At 54.0% G+C, this 18630-nt stretch overlaps 1 protein-coding gene across 1 annotated transcript in view; it reads left to right on the forward strand.

Annotated features, from left to right (window-relative positions):
* Positions 1-18630, forward strand: part of IL6R (interleukin 6 receptor) — a 59045-nt gene that overhangs the window by 21446 nt on the left and 18969 nt on the right. Inside the window, exons 2-7 of the mRNA XM_075562509.1 lie at positions 115-357; positions 1859-1982; positions 3351-3535; positions 4017-4177; positions 4729-4873; positions 17723-17769. Of these exons, the coding sequence (XP_075418624.1) occupies positions 115-357; positions 1859-1982; positions 3351-3535; positions 4017-4177; positions 4729-4873; positions 17723-17769 (905 nt within the window). The remainder of the gene's footprint in view (positions 1-114; positions 358-1858; positions 1983-3350; positions 3536-4016; positions 4178-4728; positions 4874-17722; positions 17770-18630) is intronic.

Consider the following 18630-nt stretch of genomic DNA (forward strand, 5'->3'; position numbering starts at 1 on the left):
AGGACTTGGGTGATGTTCAGCACTGAGGACTGACCATGGTGGTTTCCTCTGATCAGAACCGAAGCTCCCTCTTCTTGTGCTGTGAGCTTACAGAGTGTCTTTTCTCATCCACAGAGGTGGGGCGAGATGTGCTGGCCAGAGTGCCGGGGGCCAACGTCACCCTCACCTGCCCAGGCGTGGGACCAGGAGACAACGCCACTGTTCAGTGGGTGCTCAGGAGGGTGGACGCCCACCACGGCACACAGGCTGGCCTGGGGAGGAGGCTGCCTCTGATATCGGTGCAGCTCAACGCCTCTGGCAACTACTCCTGCTACAGGGACGGCTGGCTAGCCGGGACCCTGCGTCTGCTGGTGGAGGGTGAGTGCTCCCAGGCCTGGGACACAGCCTCTGGAGGCTCAAGTTCTCCTGTGCATTCCAGAGAGATTCCTGGCCCAGCCCTCTAGACAGCAGTCATTTTCTGACTTGGGCGGGGGTGGGGAGACTGGGGGGGGGCGGGCTCAGCGAGTGAGTGGCCAGTCCTGTGGGCAGAGGCATCTGGTTGGTGGGTGCCACGGCAGGCCCGTTGGAGCTTGCTTACGTGGACAGGCTTACATGGGGCCTGGAGCTAGGCGTCTTCAAATATGGATTCTTTCTTCCACCCCTCAGTTTCCTCTTTGGTGAAATAAGGTTAATATTACTTAACCGCGAAGCTTTGCTACGGAGATGAAGTTATTGAGTCTCTGTGTGCGTGTGTGTGCACGACGCTTACCGCTGTATACAGCATATCTGAGCTGTCAGATTCTCCAAACTCACTGCTGTGGAGTCATTCTGACTCACAGTGACCCCATAGGGCCTAGCTCATACACACCACACCACCAGGGCTCTGCTATCAAAGGAGAAACAGGAAACAGCAAACAGCAGAGTCGATTCCAACTCATATCGACCCTGTAAGGCAGGGCAGAACTGTCCTTGTGAGTTTCCGAGACTAACCCTCTACAGGAGAAGAAAGCCTCGTCATTCCTCCTTTGGAGTGTGGGTGGTTTCGAACTGCTGGCTTTGTGGATAGCAGCCCAGCACATCACCACTAAGCAATCAGGGCTCTTTTGTCAGATGAGCTACTCTTATACTAGTTAAGCCTTTAAAGGAGCCCCGGTAGCATATTGGCATTGACTGGATGGCAGTGAGTTTGGGCTTTGGAGTTTTATATTTAAGCAGTAGCAGTCTAACGGCAAGGTTGGTGGTTCAAACCCACCAGCTGCTGAGCAGGAGAAAGAAGAAGCTTTAAAAATTTGTTTAAGAAGAGGCTTTCTGTTCCCATAAGATTTATAATGTCTAAAAAGCTGTAAAAAGGGTTGTGTGCATTGGAACGACGTCATTGGTTTTGGGTCATTTTTAGAATGACCAGGTTCTTGGCTCTCTGACCTCTAGATGAAGAGGCAGGAGGAAGACTTGGGAGCCAGATGTGCATGCGTCCCCTCTCCCCCCGTGTCAACAACCCCTGTTCTGAACATGTTCCTCCTTGGTGGCCCTCAGGGGATTCTCCCAATGACCTGTGAGAGGAAGCATCTTGTTGTCCTGACAGTTTTATAGAGTTTAGGCCTTAGTCAAGGCCACAGAACTCCTTGTTCTTTTTGGTCGCCCCCTTCTCCCTCTCAGGGAGCCTCCCCCCCCCTTGCCCAGCACCCCAGTTCTCAACCTGGAAAGAAGACTGTGATGGCCTTTGCTTTCAGTCCCAATGAGAGTGGCCGGGGGCTTTGGCCAGGTTTGGAGGCTGAGTCAAGTGCTCTCGAACGGGTGACCACACTGTCCCCCTAGCTGGAGGTGGACTCCTGAGGCCATCCGGCTGCCCCCTCACACCTGCTCTGTGATGCCGTTTCAGCTCCCCCTGAAAAGCCCCACCTCTTCTGCTCCCGGAAGAGCCCCTTCCACAGCGTGTGGTGTGAGTGGAGTCCCCACAGCACCCCCTCCCCAACGACCAAGGCCCTGCTCTTGGTGAAGAATTTGTAAGTATCATGGACTGGGCTTTGCCTGTGTCAGTGTCTCTCCCATCTTTACTCGGATGGTGGTGGGTGGGGGCGGGGGCAGAAATTCTCAAGATGACAGCGGGGGCTGAGATTTATGTCAATGAGCTCACCCTGTGCCAACAACACGGACACCCATTCGGTCAATGCCGTGGAGTCGATTCTGACTCCGAGCGACTCTAAGACAGGGTACAACAGCCCCCGCGTGGGTTTGTGAGACTGCAACTACACGGGAGTAGAAAGCTTTGTTTTTCTCTCGTGAAATGACTGGTGGGTTTGAATTGCCGATCTGTGGTGACCAGCCTTCCTGAGCTCCAGAATCCTCCTAGGCCCACCGCCTCCAAAAACATAGAGAAGCCTATGCCTGGTGGGGCGCCCATCCCCACCACCCCCACAATGGCTTTGCCTGGTCGCTCATTGGTTCAACAAGCATTCGGTGCTATGGGTTAGGTGCTGTGCCAGGGGCGTTGGGAGATGCTGAGGGGAATGATGCACATGTCTATCAGCTGAGGATTCCCATGTTCTCAGGGTCGTATTGGGTGGAAGGGAAGCCTGGCTGGTGCCAGGGGGAGGAGATCAGTAGGCTTTTGTCAGCTTTCACCAGAGGCAGAGCCTCCCATGGACTAGACGCAGACCAGGCCCAGAGTCAGAGGTTGATGACTCACCTCGGTGGCCTGGGCTGGGGTGAGTGTGGAGGTGGGCTCGTGGAGGCCTCACCTGCCCACATAGAGGCGGCTATGGCACCTGTGTTGGGCATCGCCCTAAATGGGTGCCACTGAGTTTCCATCTCCAGCCTTGAGAGATCGTGAACCCATTTAAAACTAATTGCCACGGTGCAGTAGTCCATGGCCAGACCACTGGCCCACACGTGTCACAAGTGGGTGAGATCACAGGCCGTCTGACGCACCTGGGAGGCTCCAGTCACCTAGGAACCTGTCCTGGGTTCACCTGCCAGAAGTACACTCTCCTGTCTGCCACCCTGGCTGGTACCTGGTGCTCCTCCACTGCATTTACAGGCAGTCATTGGAGGGCAGGGCTTTTTGTGAGTGTGCCAGTGGCCTTGAGGCTCGGGTGGGGGTCCTGGATTCCTGTCAGCTTCCTAAGGCAGTGCCAATGACACAGGACCGGCATGAGCAGGAGCTCGGCACACATATGCCTGCCACAGAGCTCTGTTTCACATGTGGGTGCCGGCTGCTCACACATTTCTCAGCCCTAACCACAAGGGCCTGTGAACCTCCTTTCAAGTGCCTATGTTTGACTTCACCGTTGACTCTGAGGGCCCGACCATCTCTCTCTTCTTGAAGAAGTGCAGGGACCACTATGCCAACCTTGCCCTGGTTTTATCCCCAGAAGTCAGCAAAGTCTGACCCCAAACTTCCAGAAGGCATGCCAGTATTCTCAGCAACGGCGCAAGTTCTCCTGCCCGTTGAAGGTTCCACAATCAGACAGCTCGCTGTACGCCGTGTCCCTGTGCGTCACCAACAGCGTCGGCAGGAATTCCAGCAGAATCCAAACATTTGAGGGCTTCGATGTCCGTAAGTGAGACTTTTTTTCTTTTTCCCTTTTCTCCCTAGACCCCTTGCCCTCTAGTGGCTTTTGAAAAACGCAATGCAAGCCCTTGGGTAATGATAAAGAGTTAAGTGCTCGGTAGTTGACAGTAAGGCTGGAGCCTTGAACTCGCCCAGAGGCGCGTCGCAAGAAAGGCCTGGCGATGCGCTGTGGAACGCTTGCAGCCCCTGAAAGCACTGGGGCACAGTTCTCGCACACGGGGACCGTATGAGTCTGACAGGCTCCCAGGGAACTGGAAGCCCGTTAGACTTCGTGGGGGCACCAAGGAGGGGGCTGGCTGCGGGGTTTGGAGACTGACAGGTGTGGGCCCAGCCCAGGTGGGCGTGATGTGCGAGGGAAGCGTGCTGGGGGCGGGGCCTGGCCTAGTCTTCACAGCCTGACACCCCTCCCCACCCGCACCGTGTTTAAACGCCGAACGGGCCTCGTGCTGTCTTACCTTTCCCACAGTGCTGCCCGACCCGCCTGTCCACATCAAGGTCACCCCCGTGGCCGGGAAGCCCCACAGGCTCCTGGTCACCTGGAAGGATCCCCCCTCGTGGAACTCTAGTTTCTACCGGCTGCAGTTTGAGCTCCGGTACCGGGCGGAGCAGTCAAGGACGTTCCTGACGGTAAGTTCCCCCGTCACTCTGGACCGAAGACTGCCCCTGGATGCTCGAGGGTCGTAGAAAGGGGGCTAGGAAGAAGCAGCAGGTACAAACTTCCGGTTGTGGGACCGATTTAGACTCAGTAGAAGACAGGAGACCTGCACCACCGGTCAGCAGGGCTGTGACACCCTATGGAAGGAGGTGAACTCATCCTGCTCCTGCAGAGCGACTGGTGGGCCCAAACGGCCCACGCCGCCACCCCTGGGTTCGCAGTGCAACCCAACCACCTGGGTTACGACCTGGGATGAACCCCGTGACCTCTGGGAGCCTCCTGGCTTCCTTTAGGAGGGAGGGTTAATTTGAATGAGATGTGGGGGCTGGGGCGGTAACTTACAGTGAACCCCGTGGAATCCCAGAGGCCCCGCCCCATCCCACTGAGCCTCTGAAGCAGCTCAGCCCCATCACCCATGGGAGCCAGGTCACCCACGGGACCGAGAGGGCGCCCCGGAAGGGGCAGGAGGTGACCCAGTCATACGTCGCAGGCCCTGCCCCACAATCCCCACCTCTGCCAACAGATCACGGAGAAGCAGAATCACCACATCACCATCTGCGACGCCTTGCGAGGCCAGCCGCACGTGGTCCAGGTGCGGGCCCGGGAGGAGTTCAAGCACGGCTTGTGGAGCGAGTGGAGCCCGGAGGTTGTCGGCCTTCCTTGGATAGGTACTGTGGTGTGGGGGTGGAGGGACTGGCTGAGGGCTGTCTCAGCTCTGCTACTCTGTCAGTTGACCCAGTGTTATGTAAATGTAAGCCCCCCCCCCAAAAAAAAAAAAACCAATGGCTCAAAACAGCAACCACTGACAGGGCCCCCGGATCTGAGCATAAGTACTAGGCAGTCCTTCCCCTTGTCTTGCCTGACTTTCTCACTAGTGCAGCCGGGTGCTGGCCTGATGGGCCCCTCACATGTCTGAGGGCTGAGGCTGGCTGCTGGCCTAGCTCCGGGAGGCCTCTCCACAACTTGATGGGAGGAGTTGTAGAGCCTGGTAGCCCTATTTAGCCAGCCGTAATTATGGATGCGTTTTATCTTCACAAAGGCGCTGAGTGCCATAATGGCTACCTTTGGGGATTATTGGGATGAGCTTGCTTGTTATCGAACATAAAACATTTCAAAGAAACATGACTCAAAAGGCAGTAATTATGATGGCTAGCATCTTTATGAAAATAAAATGCACACTTGTCTTGGAAGAAGTCCAGCCAAGCAAGGCTGGTGAGACTTTGTCTCATGGACTTTGGACATGTTATCAGGAGAGGCCAGTCCCTGGAGAAGGACATCCTGCTTGGTAAAGTAGAGAGGAAGGCCCTTCACGACTGGCCCGGTGGCTGCCACAGTGAACGCTTACTTGAGAACAATTGTGAGGAAGGTGCAGGTCTGCGTGATGTTTCATTCTGTTGTGACTGGGTCCCTATGAGTCAGCATGTCAATACCATCTGACAACGACAACATGAATAATCTCGGTCACCAGGATTCTGATCATGTAGAGAACTTGTTAGCAAACTTCTCTCAGTACATGAAGTGTGTGTGTGTGTGTGTGTGTGTGTGAGAGAGAGAGAGAGAGAGAGAGAGAGAGAGAGAGAGAGAGAGAGAGAGAGAGAGAGAGAGAGAGGTGTGGTGGCAAGCATTCTCCATTCCCCGTGTTATTAAACATTTTTTGGAAATAGAAAATTTCATAGCTGCATGATTAACTTTTTTTTTTAACCCACTGGGGCTCCTGTTTTGGGTTAAGTGATGAACTTTCTGCCAAATCAATACATTTGCACAGCAAAGAAGGGACCGTGCTAGTCCCTTGCCCCGCTGTCCCCCATTTTTGACTACACTTTCTAGACCAGTGGTTCTCAACCTTCCTAATGCCATGACCCTTTCATACAGTTCCTCATGTTGACCACCCCCAACCATAAAACTGTTTTCGTTGCTACTTCACAACTGTAATTTTACTACTGTTATAAACCGGGTGACCCCTGTGAAAGGGCCATTCGACCCCCAAATGGGTCTCTACCCACAGGTTGAGAACCGCTGCTCTAGGGGAAGCTACTTAACTCTGTTTCCGGGTCTTCTGTTGTCAACTTCTTTCACTCCAAGTAAAATGCTGACAAGGTTCTTTTTCTGATTAACAACACCTGGCGATGCTATCTACTAGCTCTCTGCTAGGAGAGGTGAGAATTGAATAGACAGCCCCAATGCAGGAATCTCCCTGACCACAACCCAGAGATCAGTCACCCAGACTCTTCTCGAATGTTCTCAGAGAAGGGAGTTGACTGCTCCTTGTAGCCACCCATTCCTTGCCTCCAGTGGTTTATGTTGTGGAAGGGCTTCCACTCCTGCAGCCCAGTCAGAGCTCTCTAATGCCTTTGAGTTCACTCTGACTCATCGTAACCCCACGCTACAGTTTTCATTGATTTTTTTTTAGAAGTAGATTACCAGGCCTCTCTTCTGAGTCAAGACTCAACCGCCAGTATATATGCCACCCGGCCTCCCAAGTCTCCAGCGTTTACTACTGTACTCATCGAGTTGATGCGACACATGGCGACCCTCAGTGGGACTGGATAGATCTGTAACTCTTACAGCATAGTAGATCAAATCGATCAGGCTTACATACTAGGTGTCGACAAAACCCGAACCAAACCATTACTTTAGTGTCTGTGGCTAAAAAGGAAAGGTTAGATGTGATATCAAGTGCCCAGTTCCTCCCCACCTCTGCTCCTTCCCCCTGCCCTGGCTCCAGAGGGAAGACTCCGATGATCTGAGCAGGATAGGTGATGCAATGGGAAGCCTTTGGTTGTACCCAGTGGGAACCTTGTCTTTCCTGTGCCCTGGAGACCCTGGGGAGTGGCATGGGTCTAGGCTGCCGTCCTGATCGGAACGTGTAAGGTCAGGGGTGGCGGTCCCTGGGAGGTGCAAACAGTTCATGCGGTCAGGGTTAGAGGTTCAAGTTCATCCAGAAATCCCCAGAATAAAGGCTCCTGTCCTGGTGTCTCCAGCCCTCTTCTCTGCCCAGACATCTCCCCAGCTCCTCTTTTTTACCCCACCCTCAGCATGACTCACTCTCAACACATCACTGTCCCTCCTGCCCCTCCCTATGCACCCCCCTCCAATACAGGCCGCACCCCCCTCACCGTACCCCACCCCCCACAGCTCCCTGGGCTGGGAACCTGGGCATCCAGCTAGACCCGGCCCTGCCCCTGGTTCAGGTGCTTGTTGCTGCTTGCCTAAAGTCTTAAAAAAAATTGTTTATGGTAGCCTCTGGAAGAATTTTCCTTGGTAACCATTTTTTAAGGTCACACTTCAGTGGCATTAGCTACATTCTCATGTTCTGCAGACTCCTAAAATGTTTGCATCCCCCTCCTGAAAGAAACTAAGCATCATTTAAGCCAGGGGCAGGGTGGGGGAATGCCCAGCCCGAGGGCCACAGAAGGCCTGCAAAATGATCGCCCCAGCGAACCTCACGTGCCTCATCAGGGAAGCTGTTCCCGCCATCATTCAAACCAAACGAAGCAACACACAGACTCACTGCCCCCGAGGTGATGTTGACGTACAGACCCCGCAGGGTGGCGTAGAACTGCCCCTCTGAGTTTCTGAGATGGTAACTACAGGAGTAGAAAGCCCCGGCGGCGTTCTCTCTTGGAGTGGCTGGTGGTTTCGAACTGTGGACCTTGCAGTGAGCGCCTCAGTGCATGATCACAACCCACCCCAGGCTCCCCAGCCATCCACAAGAGGCGAGTTCATTGAGGGTCTGACCAGTATGGTCCACAGATGATGTTATGAATATCCAGTGGCCCTCCGCAGAATAGAGGTTCCCCATGTCTGCTTTAAGTCCCACGCGACCCCTATGCTCTTGGTAACTGTGCATCAACTTTTCCCACAGATTTTTTTCCCTTTTGATTTTATCATCATTATTCTTCTTATACACTTAAAAAAAAAGCCAAAACACCTTTTTGTGCATTAGGTAGGAGTTGTGATTTAGATGAACATTTTTGTATTCCACACCTTGAACTTAACAAACCTCCCAACACCACCTGTCCACCCCTCCCCCCTTTATCCCTCTTGTCTCTCCTGAAGGTGTGTGTTCCCTTCCCCTTGACCCAAGTTGATACCCATCTGCCCTCTGCCTGGGAGAAAGATGGAGCTTCCCACTCCGTGAAGAGTTAGTCTCAGAAACTGGCAGGGCAGTCCCTGGCCCACAGGGACGCGTTGAGCAGGGATCAGCGCGGAAACAGCTTGGTTTCCTGTGCCCGCTCCCAATGCCTCCTCTACCCTCCCCTTTGACTCTGGTAACCATCAACGTGTGTCTTCTGTCTTGGTTTTCTTTTGCCACGGTGGTCTGGTACAAGATTGGTCAGGATTTTGTGTTTTGCCGACTGCACTCGGCCTAGTATCCTTCACACCGCCCTTGCCGGGCCCTGTATCAGCTCACCATCATCCTTTGGTGATGCGTCGTGGTGGATCGTGGCTTTGTGCCAAAGGGACCCAACCTCCAACCGACGGCCGTGTGGGCGCTTCCATCCTCCCGCTGCGGTGCGTCGTGCTGCGACGAACACGGGTGCCCACGTCATCTGCCCGTGCGCGGTTTCTGTAGGGCAACGCTCGACAGAGAGAGGGATTGCGAGGCCACATGCTATTCCTGCTCCTAGTTGCTTGAGAAAGCACCAGCACCCGCGAGTGGACGGTCGGTTTTGCAGTCTTACAGAATTCTTAAAATAATCTGCCCCACGCTGACGACCTGCCTTCTGGTGAGCACCGTCGTGTGCCTTCCCCACCACCTCCACTGCCATCTTTCCAGGCCACCAGCCGGGGTCTGTTACCTTCAGCTCGTGACCAACCACCCTCCGGTCCATTTTGCTTTCCGGATGATGTCCAAGCTCCCGAGGGCTGCTCAGGCTGCCCCTGCCCACCTGGTCCTCAGTGGCTGCTTTCCCTGGAGTGGGGTGGGGTTCACTGCCTGTGTATGGCCCTGTTCTCATGTCCCCGTGGCTTGTATTCATCTCGAGAACGTGGCATTTCCTCAGTGGCCTCTCAGGCCCACCTTGAGTTTTCCTTGAACAGTAAGTCCCCGCCCATCCCCAAGCTCCCGAGCCTTCCAGACTTGGGAGGAGGTTCTGTCAAAGGTCAAAAATAATTCTGGGGACGAAACCAAGTTGTCACCTTCTAGTTTTGCTCAGTAAGGACACGAATGGTTGGGGGTGCAAATGGTGACGCACTTAATGGGAGCTAAGAGGAGGTCGGAGGTTTGAATCCACCCAAAGCCCTCGGAATCAAGGACTGGTGATCTGTTTCTGAAGAAGGAGCTAGTGACAAACCCAGTGAAGCAGCCCCTTAGAGGCTGCCCTGCCCCTGTGGGAGGGGACCCCTCCAGCCTGAAACGAGACCCACCGTGCAGGTCCAGCTTTTAGCCACAGTACCAAAGTCACAGTCAGTGCCGTCAAGTCAGTGCCGACTCCCAGGCTCCCCGTGGAACAGAGCAGTGCTTCCCCTGTGAGTTCCCAAGACTGAAACTCGGCTCTTTCAGGGAGTAGCAGGCCCTGTCCTTTTCCGGGGAAGGGGCTCGTGGTTTCAAACTGGCGACCTGGTGGTCAGAAGCCCAGTGTGTGAGCACGACACTGCCCGGCTCCTGCAGCCATAGTCCCAGGTGCATAAGAACACCGAGGAAGAACGTACCGCCCACCATATCAGTGTTTGCCGCCCGAAGCTCCCAGGGAAGGAAAGGGCAGGAGAGAAGGATGGACGGGCAGAGGGACCGGAGTGTCACGGGGCGGGTGGGGAATGCGTATCGATTGTTGACCAGGAAACTGATGTGCTCTGTCAACCTCACCCCCAAACCGCAGCAAGGCGCTCACAGCGCGCTCTGGACACAGCGCGGTTGGGCCACCCACGGGCTCCTGGGCGTTGGGTGGACGTGATGGCCAGGGCTTGAGTTGTTTGAAAGAAAGGACATCACTTGACAATTGGGTACACGAAGCAAAAATAACACCGGCTTTGCACCCTCCCCCTTGTTTCATCCAGAAAGGCTCTGACCGCAAATGGGGCAGGCAGGGCTGTGTCCGAATGCTGGACGCTCTTGGGCCACCGTGCCGCGTGTTCTGCAGACCTTCCTGGGTCGTGGTGGGGGCCCAGCGGGCAGCCATCCATTCCTCCCGGGAAGCTGCGAGTGAGGGGGTGTGAATGCACAGGCGTGCTCAGCCCCTCTGTCAGTGAGAAGCGGTGTGCAGTCAGCCAGGGGCTCCGCGGAGAGCTCCGCCTGTCATGGTAGTGGGGTCCCCTCCCTCTCCTTGCTGCTGGCCTCTGCCCCCCTGCAGCCCCCTGCCCACTCTCCTTTCCTAGTACCTTCCCGTTCCCGCTGCAGCCACCCAGAAACCAGTGGCTGTGGGGTCGGACTGCTGCCCAGCCCATGTTTGCCAGTCGAGCTGTGCTCCACTGATTTGTTTACGCACTGAGGCGAGACTCCTCACCAGGAAGTGGGCACCACACCGATGGTTTTGACAAGTACCATTCCGTTGTCGATGCCCGACTTCCTTCTGGGGTGCGTCTCCGGGACTTTGTGCCGAGGGGTTTCTGGGAGACTCAAATTCCCACCTTCTTGGTTAGCAGCTGAGCAAAGGGGCCATTGCCCTCCTAGGGACGGCCCTCGGCTCCTCCCTGGCCATAGTTGGGAATTTTCAAAGATCTGAGAAAGAAGGATGTTTTCTGTGCACTTATCTGGACTTGAGAGCCAGCCGGGTGGGCTTTTAAATAAGTGAATGGGGCCCAGGCTGGTTTCTCTCCCTCTCGTCTATGAGAGAGAGAGAGAGAGAGAGAGAGAGAGAGAGAGAGAGAGAGAGAGAGAGAGAGAGAGAGAGAGATTGAGAGAGAGAGATCTTTGATGATCTGTCCAGGCGGAAGCCCGCTCCTTGCTTGGTTTGCTTAGTCTTGTTAGTTGCCGTCAGGTTGACTTGAACTCACGGGGGGCCCGCTCCCCAGGAGACCCGCTCCCCAGGAGCGTGAGGGGGAGAGTTAGTGGAGACGACACAGCCACACCAGAGGCCCCTGCACGTTTCTACACGTAGACCTCAGTGCCGCGGTGGCGCTGGTGCCGTTGGGCAGCCGTCTCTCGCTCCTGGTCTGACCCACACTCACGGCCCCTGAGGAGTCCGTCTGATCTTCCCAGTGGCTGGGGCCCGTGTGGTCCCCCCGCGTGGCACCATCTTTAAAGGACACGGTCTCGACCGCTCACGCTCATCTGTTGTTTGGCTTGGCGAAGACTTTGGGGGATCTTTTTAGCTCGGGGGTTAAGGATGATCTCGGCAACGATTTGGGGGATTCATCCAACCTCAACGGATGCAAATACTGGGTTCTATGAACATTTGAGATTCTCTTCTACACCGCCCCCCCCAAACAAAACCCAGGCCTCTTCCTTCTAGTTCTTGTGGTCTCATGACAAAGGAGACAGCCACATACTCCATTTTCTCCCGTATTCTTGACTCTACCTTCCTCTCTGGCTTCCTGTGACTACAGGCCCAGGGTGTGCCTTCCAGGAGGAGTGGTGTAGTGGTTAAGCATCGGGCTGCTAACTGCAAGGTCACTGGTTTGAAACCACTGCCACCAGCAGCTTCTCGGGAGAAAGGTGGGGCTTTCTACTCCCACAAGGGTTACCGCCTTGGAAACTCCCAGGAGGGTGCTTCCCTGTCCCTTACGGTTGCTGAGGCGCATCCCCCAGTTTAGACACGGGGGCGAGCAAGGTCTAAAAGAGGGTACCGCCCCTCGTCCAGGAGCACGTGGTACAGACAGCTAGGCCTCTGCCCTCCGATACTGGATTTCTTTGTTCAACAAACTCAAGCCAACTCCTGAAGCAACAATGTTTCTCTTCTTAAAAACTCAGAGAGGTGGTCTTCTGGTTATTTCTTTTACTGGATTTATAGTCATTCATTCATGCAATTAGTTGTGGGTGTAAAAGTATATGATAAGAGCTGTATGAACCCCAATAAAATGATTTTATCCCCCCCCCCCGCTAACACAGCGGAGTCGTGAGAATGGAGCCTCATCCTAATTTGGGCACCACCACGTGTACACAGCTGTTCGGCAAGATGTCAGACCCGCGTTAAGTCCTGAGCGTGCAGTCCTAGAAACCCAGAGATGACGTAAACAAAATTAAAGATGAAATTTATGCCTAGAGCCAGGTTAATGATTTTTTTCCTTTTGCTTCTTTTTAACGTCAGGGAAGTTTCTTAGTGCCTCTGTGCCTCTTATAAAGTTTCCCCACTTACAAAGTGAGGCTAACAAAGGTCCTAGCCCAGGGAGCTGCCCCCGCTGCCCTTGAGCTGGTTCCGACGCATAGTGACCGGTCCTGCGCCACGCTCATGCGTGTCCTGTACTGAGTGCCCGAGTCAGGCTTAAACGAGTTAATTCAGGTCCAGTGGCTAGAAGATGCCTGCCTGGCTTAGACGGGGGAGTTTCACAGAGTTCCCGGGGAAATGGAATTGAAAGCGAGTGGAATTTCTCCACCAGCTTTCGGAAGCCCTCTCACCAAAACGTGTTTCATGCTTGTGAGGCGTTTTTGCCATTATTATTGTTTTAGCACCATCACCACGGCCAATTCGAAACCCAGCCTGCTAACCGAAGTGAGATGGTAATCTTAAAAATGAAATCTAAAAGAAGGTGCAAGAACTTCCTAAGTGGTTGGTGGGGGGGGTGGGGGAGGGAAGAAGACTTGATTGCTTCCTTGTTTTGCCTCCGATACGTGGCAGCAGCAAGCCAGGTGGCGGTTTCCGAGCCTCGCTGTCTTTGTGAAATGCGGTGGCAGTAGCTGCTTCATATGATGTGATTGCTAACATGGACCCGATGGCATGGTACATAGCAAGCTAGCCAAAGTCTCTGCTGGTGACATTAGTAATATTAGTGGTACTTTATTTTATTATTACTATTTTATTTTAAAAATTCATTTTGGGGGGCTTTTACAGCTCTTGTAATAAATAATCCATCCATCCATTGTGTCCAGCACATTGGTACATATGTTGCCATCATCATTTTCAAAACGTTTTCTTTCGACTTGAGCCCTTGGTACCAACTCCTCTCCCCCCCCCCCTACCCTCGTGAACCTTTGGTAATTTAGAAATTATTTTTATTTTCATATTTTATATCATCTGCTGTCTCCCTTCACCCATGTTTCTGTTGTTCAACCCAGGGGTTGGGGTGGTGGAGGGCAGGAGGGGGGGTTGTACGTCAATCACTGTGATGGGTTCTCTTTCTCCCTCTTCTCTCTCCACCTCCCCCCTACCCTCATGGTATCCCTCCTCCCATTACTGCTCCTGAGGGGTTTATCTGTCCTGGATTCTGTGTATCGAGAGCTCTCATCTGTACCAGTGTACAGGCTCCGCTCTAGCCGGATTTGTAAGGCAGAACTGGGGTCACGATAGTGGGGGTGGTGTGGTGGGGAGGAAGCAGTAAAGAACTAGAGAGGAGTGTCGTGTGTTTCATCGGTGCAACACTGCACCCTGGCTGGCTCGTCCCTTCCTTGTGACCCTTCTGTGAAGGACCATCCAGTTGTCTGCAGATGGGCTTTAGGTCTCCACTCCGCCCCCAGTGGCATTTTACTCATTGCCATTAGGATCACCTCCACCATCCTTCTGTCCGCTTGTTACGCTGTGGTGGCTTGCTGTGATTCTGGAAGCTCTGCCCCTGGTCTTTCCAGGACCAGCTGGTCACCCATGGCGGGCAGGTTTCAGTGGAGCTTGCAGACTAAGGCCGACTCTGGAAGAAAGGCCTGGTATGTACCTCAGGAAACAAGCCAAAGACAGTGCCGTGGCTCACCATGGAGAGGCTGATTAGTCCTGGAAGATGAGCACACTAATGCACAAGGGCCACAGCCATAGCCCGAGCGAGCGTCCCCGTGGCTGGGGCGACGGCACAGCACTGGACGGTTTGATGTGCGTCGGTGGCCCCTTGCCATTGGTACCCTGGCTGGTTGACTTCTCCTGGGGTCTCAGTTCCCTCTGCAAACAGGGACGGGTGGTTTTTAGCAGCCTCTCAGGGGCACCACCGCCTCTCTCCAGCTGCCCGGCGACGTGGTTTGAATCTGAGGCTCATGGAGGCATCTGGAGAACGTTCTTTAAAAAAAAAAAAACACCCCTCATTACTTCAGACTTAGCATCATTCTTTATTATTGGAAAATTGCATTCTGTTAACATTCCTGGGCTATTGAGATAATACCAAGCAAATTTTCCAAATGCTTCCAAGAAGTCAGAGGCTCTAGAGGCCGAGTGTCTGCTCTGGGTCACTCCCATGTCGGGGTCAGTGCTGGGTGGGGAAGCCATTGGGGCTCTCTTCCTGGGGCTCCCAGGAGGGGCTGGGAAGCCTTTTACAAGCCCTTAGGGGCCCTGGTGGAGTAGCGAGGATGCGTTGGACTGCCAGCTTCAGGGTCATTCGTTCAAAACCACCAGCCACACTCCAGGAGAAAGATGAGGCTCTCTATTCCCGGACAGAGATACGATCTCGGAAACCCACAGGGGCGGTTCTCCCCTGTCCTATAGGGTAGCCGTGAGTCATCATGGGCTCGATAGCAGTTTGGATTTTTAGAGAGTTTGGATTTTGGGTTTTTAGAGAGTTCTGTCTGGCTGCATGAGTCGGAGTTTACAAACCCTGATGGCCGCATTCCCTCTTTAGCATGCTCAGGATGTAGGCTTGAGGGGGCCTAGCCGGCTCCCAGAAGGTGCTGAGCCTGGGCTGGCACTGGAGAACTACTGGGCCGAATGGCCATTGGTGGGCAGCTGTCTCTTCTCTTTAGTGCCGCCCCCTCCCTGCTGCCCTTTGCTCGTGCCCCGCCCCCTTGCTGTGCACTAGTTCTCTGCCCCTGGGGCTGGGAGCCACAGAAGGGGAGCATGAACTCTCCCATGACTTCCAGAACTGACTCTGGACCCCGCCTTTAACTTGCTGTGAGACCACGGGCCAGCTGCTCACCCTCTTCGGGCCTCTGCTTTTCCCTCTGCACAATGGGTCGACAGGACCGCTCCTCCAGGCGTGTGGTCTTCTCCCTTGTTGGGGGAGAGCGGTTCCTGCGAGAAGTTCTCTCCCAAAAGGAGCAGGCTCACTCCCTCCTAGTACTTTCTTCTCTTCCGGGCTCAGGGGTCTTTGTACAGTCATCACCACATCAGTTTTAGAACACGCCTCCCCTGCCCCCAGGGCTCAGTCGCCTTTAACGTGGGTTGTGTGATCAGTTCTAGTGTTCCCTCCCCCCCTTGGGTGTCTTTGTGTAAACACTTGGGTGCTTCATCCTTAAAGCTTGATGGCAAAATACAGTGGGCTGGAAAGAAAGCGGCATCTGGGGATGTGGCGCTTCCACCGTCACTGTGCAGCCAGCGCCCGACCCCTCGGGGCCTGGTTTGCTGCCCAGCACTGGCCCCTGCCCCGGCTCTCCCTCGGTCCCTGGCCTCCTGCAGCCTTGAGGGGCTTCTGCAGAAACTTCCCGTGGAAGGAAGGCCTCACGAGGGTGCCTGGTCCGCAGTCCTTCTCCTACCAGGTGGCCCCAAACCCACCCACCTGTTAGTTGCTGTTCAAGCTAACTAACGTTTTAGGACAAACAAAAAGGCAGTGTCGGGGGAAATGACTGTCTATATGGGGTGATGCCGGGGAGGGGGGAGGGTGAGTGAAAACACTGCCACAGAAATCACGGAAGCTTTTATTTGGCACAAAGATCGGGACGTGAGGCCGCAGCCAGCTGTCATACAGGGTCTGCATGCCTGGAGGTGGGGGTTCCATCTTGCTAACCCTTTTCCGATGGGGCCTGGCCGTGCAGTGGTGCTGCGCTAGGCTGCAACCCGCACGGTCGGCAGTTCGAGACCACCAGCAGCTCCTCGGGAGAAAGACTGAGAGTTCTACTCCCGTCAACAGTCCCAGTCTCGGAAACCCACCGGGGTCACTGTGAGTCAGCACTGACTCGATGGCAGTGCGTGAGAACCCTTCCCTGGGGAATTATGCGCCCTGGGTTTATGCTGCAGCACCTGGGCAGTTTGGCATCCTCAGGACCCAACGTGTGCTCCTTTTAAACGCTCTTTGCTTTTTGGGGCAAAAAAGGAGTGTGAAGGGGTCAGATCAGCACCGTAGGTTGGAGGGGGTAACATTTCGACAAACTTCTCAGAGTCTCTTCCCGGCCACCCTCAGAGAATGAGCAGGAGGAGTGTTGTGTGGGAAGGAAACCTCTCAGGGCAGCTGGCCAGGCCCTTTCTTCTCCAGTGCAGTTTAAAACGAAACCAAACCAAACCAAAGCCTTCCTAAGAAGCCTTTGATCGCCCTCTGCCCTTGGGGCAGATCTAGCAAGATGTTCACCTTTCTGTGGGGGTGGCTGGTGCTCTTGGTTGATCTGACTCACTCCTGGCTCCGTGCAGGACAGCCTGGTTCAGCATCATCCTCACAGTCGTGATTTTTGTGCTCGTTGCTGCAGTCACCCCGTCTGTCCATCCATCCATCCCCTTGAGGATCTTCCTGCTTTTCACGGACCCTCTGCTTTACCAAGCACCATCTCCTTCAAGGACCCGTCCCTCCTGGTATCATGTCCAGAGGATGTGAGCTGAAGGCTCACCCTCCTGAAGAAGCTGTGCGTCTTTCTAGACAGCCTTGCTCTCTCTGGCCAGCCCATGGTGCAGTCGGCACGTCTCTGGACTTCTTCCACATTCATTGGCTAGTTGTTTGTGTGCGCCGGGTTTTGCTTTTGGAAACCAGTCACCATGACCTTCTGAGCTGACCCTCTCTGCCTTAAATTCATCTGTGAGGTCCTCCTGACCTTACTTACAGTGCTTGATCTATGTAAAAACTCTTATTTTATGTGGGACCGCATCTTCACAAACGTACCGCAAAGTCTCGATGATTTGGGAAGACGTCTGCTTTGATTTTTGTTAAAAATCTGATATTAGTTCTGACTTAAAAATTGATTTTCCCCCCCATGGCAGAAAAATTGTTAGTGCTTTTTTTTAAGGTGGTAAGGCTAAGATCACATTAGCATAAAGGCAAAACGACCAGTCCTGTTGTTACCTCGTGAAGGCATTGCAGTACTAACAAGTGGGTGACACAGAGGACTTGTCTGCTGCAACCCCCCATTGACTGCAGACACGTGCTTTAGACAGGGTTTGTGTGGAATGAGCGTGTGCACCTATGATCCGGAGCCCTCGCAGCAATACTTTGGACCAATGTGCTTATCATCTTCCATTCTCTTTGGCCTGTGTGTGAATACATCCTACCACGTGTCAGATCACACACACTAAGGAATGTCACAGAAATCTGTGACTTTAAAACCTTGTGTCAAACTGCATGGCTGGGCTCTTGTCTAGCCTTTTTCACACAGCCCACTCTGCCATCAGTATCTTTCCCAAAGATCTCTCAAGCCTCCAATGCCCTGTCTTAATGGAGAGCTTGTCCCTTGGTGAGGGGTCTTTGCTGGCGTCCAGTGTGGTGCTCCTTTGAACAACAGTGCGATGAACTGCCCTCGGTTCTCAGACCCCTGCAGCCAGCACGCAGGGACCCTGCCCTGGGAGTAACCACCTTTTTTCTGTCTGCAGATCCCGACACTCTTGGCCCTGAGATCGAGGTGCCTGCCTCCACCCAGGTGAGTTCACGTCTTGTGAAATGCTCAGGGCAGCAGCACCTAGAGTTAGGCTGGTGCCAGGCAGAATTTGGCTCCACTCCTGACTCTGCCACGTCCTGAGAATGTGGCTTTTCCCTGCTTCTGTAAACTAGGGTGAGGGCCGGGAAAAGTGTCTGCAGCCCTCGCCTGGCCTGTTGCGTGCCTGCTGCTTGAGCACTGAGCTTTCTGGGCATCCCTCATGGCTTAGCCTGGACTCTGAGCCCTGTCGCCTGCGGATTTCATGGTCTCATAATTCGCTGGGAAGAGGATTACTCCTGAAGCTGCTTAGCACGCTTTTCTTTTTTAATAGTATTATCGGCATAGAAGTCACACACCATACAGTTCCATTGTTCAGTCCCATTGAGAAGATTGGTGCAATCCTCACCACAGCCAGTCGCAGAACATTCTCTTCTCCTCTTCCTTGTTGTTAGCTCCCCGTGTCCCCCCAGCCTCCTCCGCTTTTTGGCCCTAGATAATGATTAATCCAGTTACTGTCTCTACAGAGCTGCCTGTGCTGGATTTCACATACCAACATAATACGAAGCAAAATAAACAGAAACCCAACAGCATCAACAAAACAAAACGGGGAAACCTCCACCAGAGAGAAGGCAGGACGTATTAAAAAGGGAAACAGCTTTAAAATGGGTCAAGAGGGTGATCAAATGACAAGGTGTTGTCCTTTAACCTCACGGTGTCCGTCCACCGTAATCGACTTTACAGTGCAGTCCGCCAGCTAGGCTAGTCCTACCCCTGCACCGCGGTCAGAGGGGACTCACCAGAGGCTTCATCCAGGTGGGGACCCTGCAAATGGAGTTTTGACTTACACGGTCAAGCCTACTGCAA

Source organism: Tenrec ecaudatus, chromosome 1 (assembly GCF_050624435.1).
Source record: "Tenrec ecaudatus isolate mTenEca1 chromosome 1, mTenEca1.hap1, whole genome shotgun sequence".
NCBI lineage: Eukaryota > Metazoa > Chordata > Mammalia > Afrosoricida > Tenrecidae > Tenrec > Tenrec ecaudatus.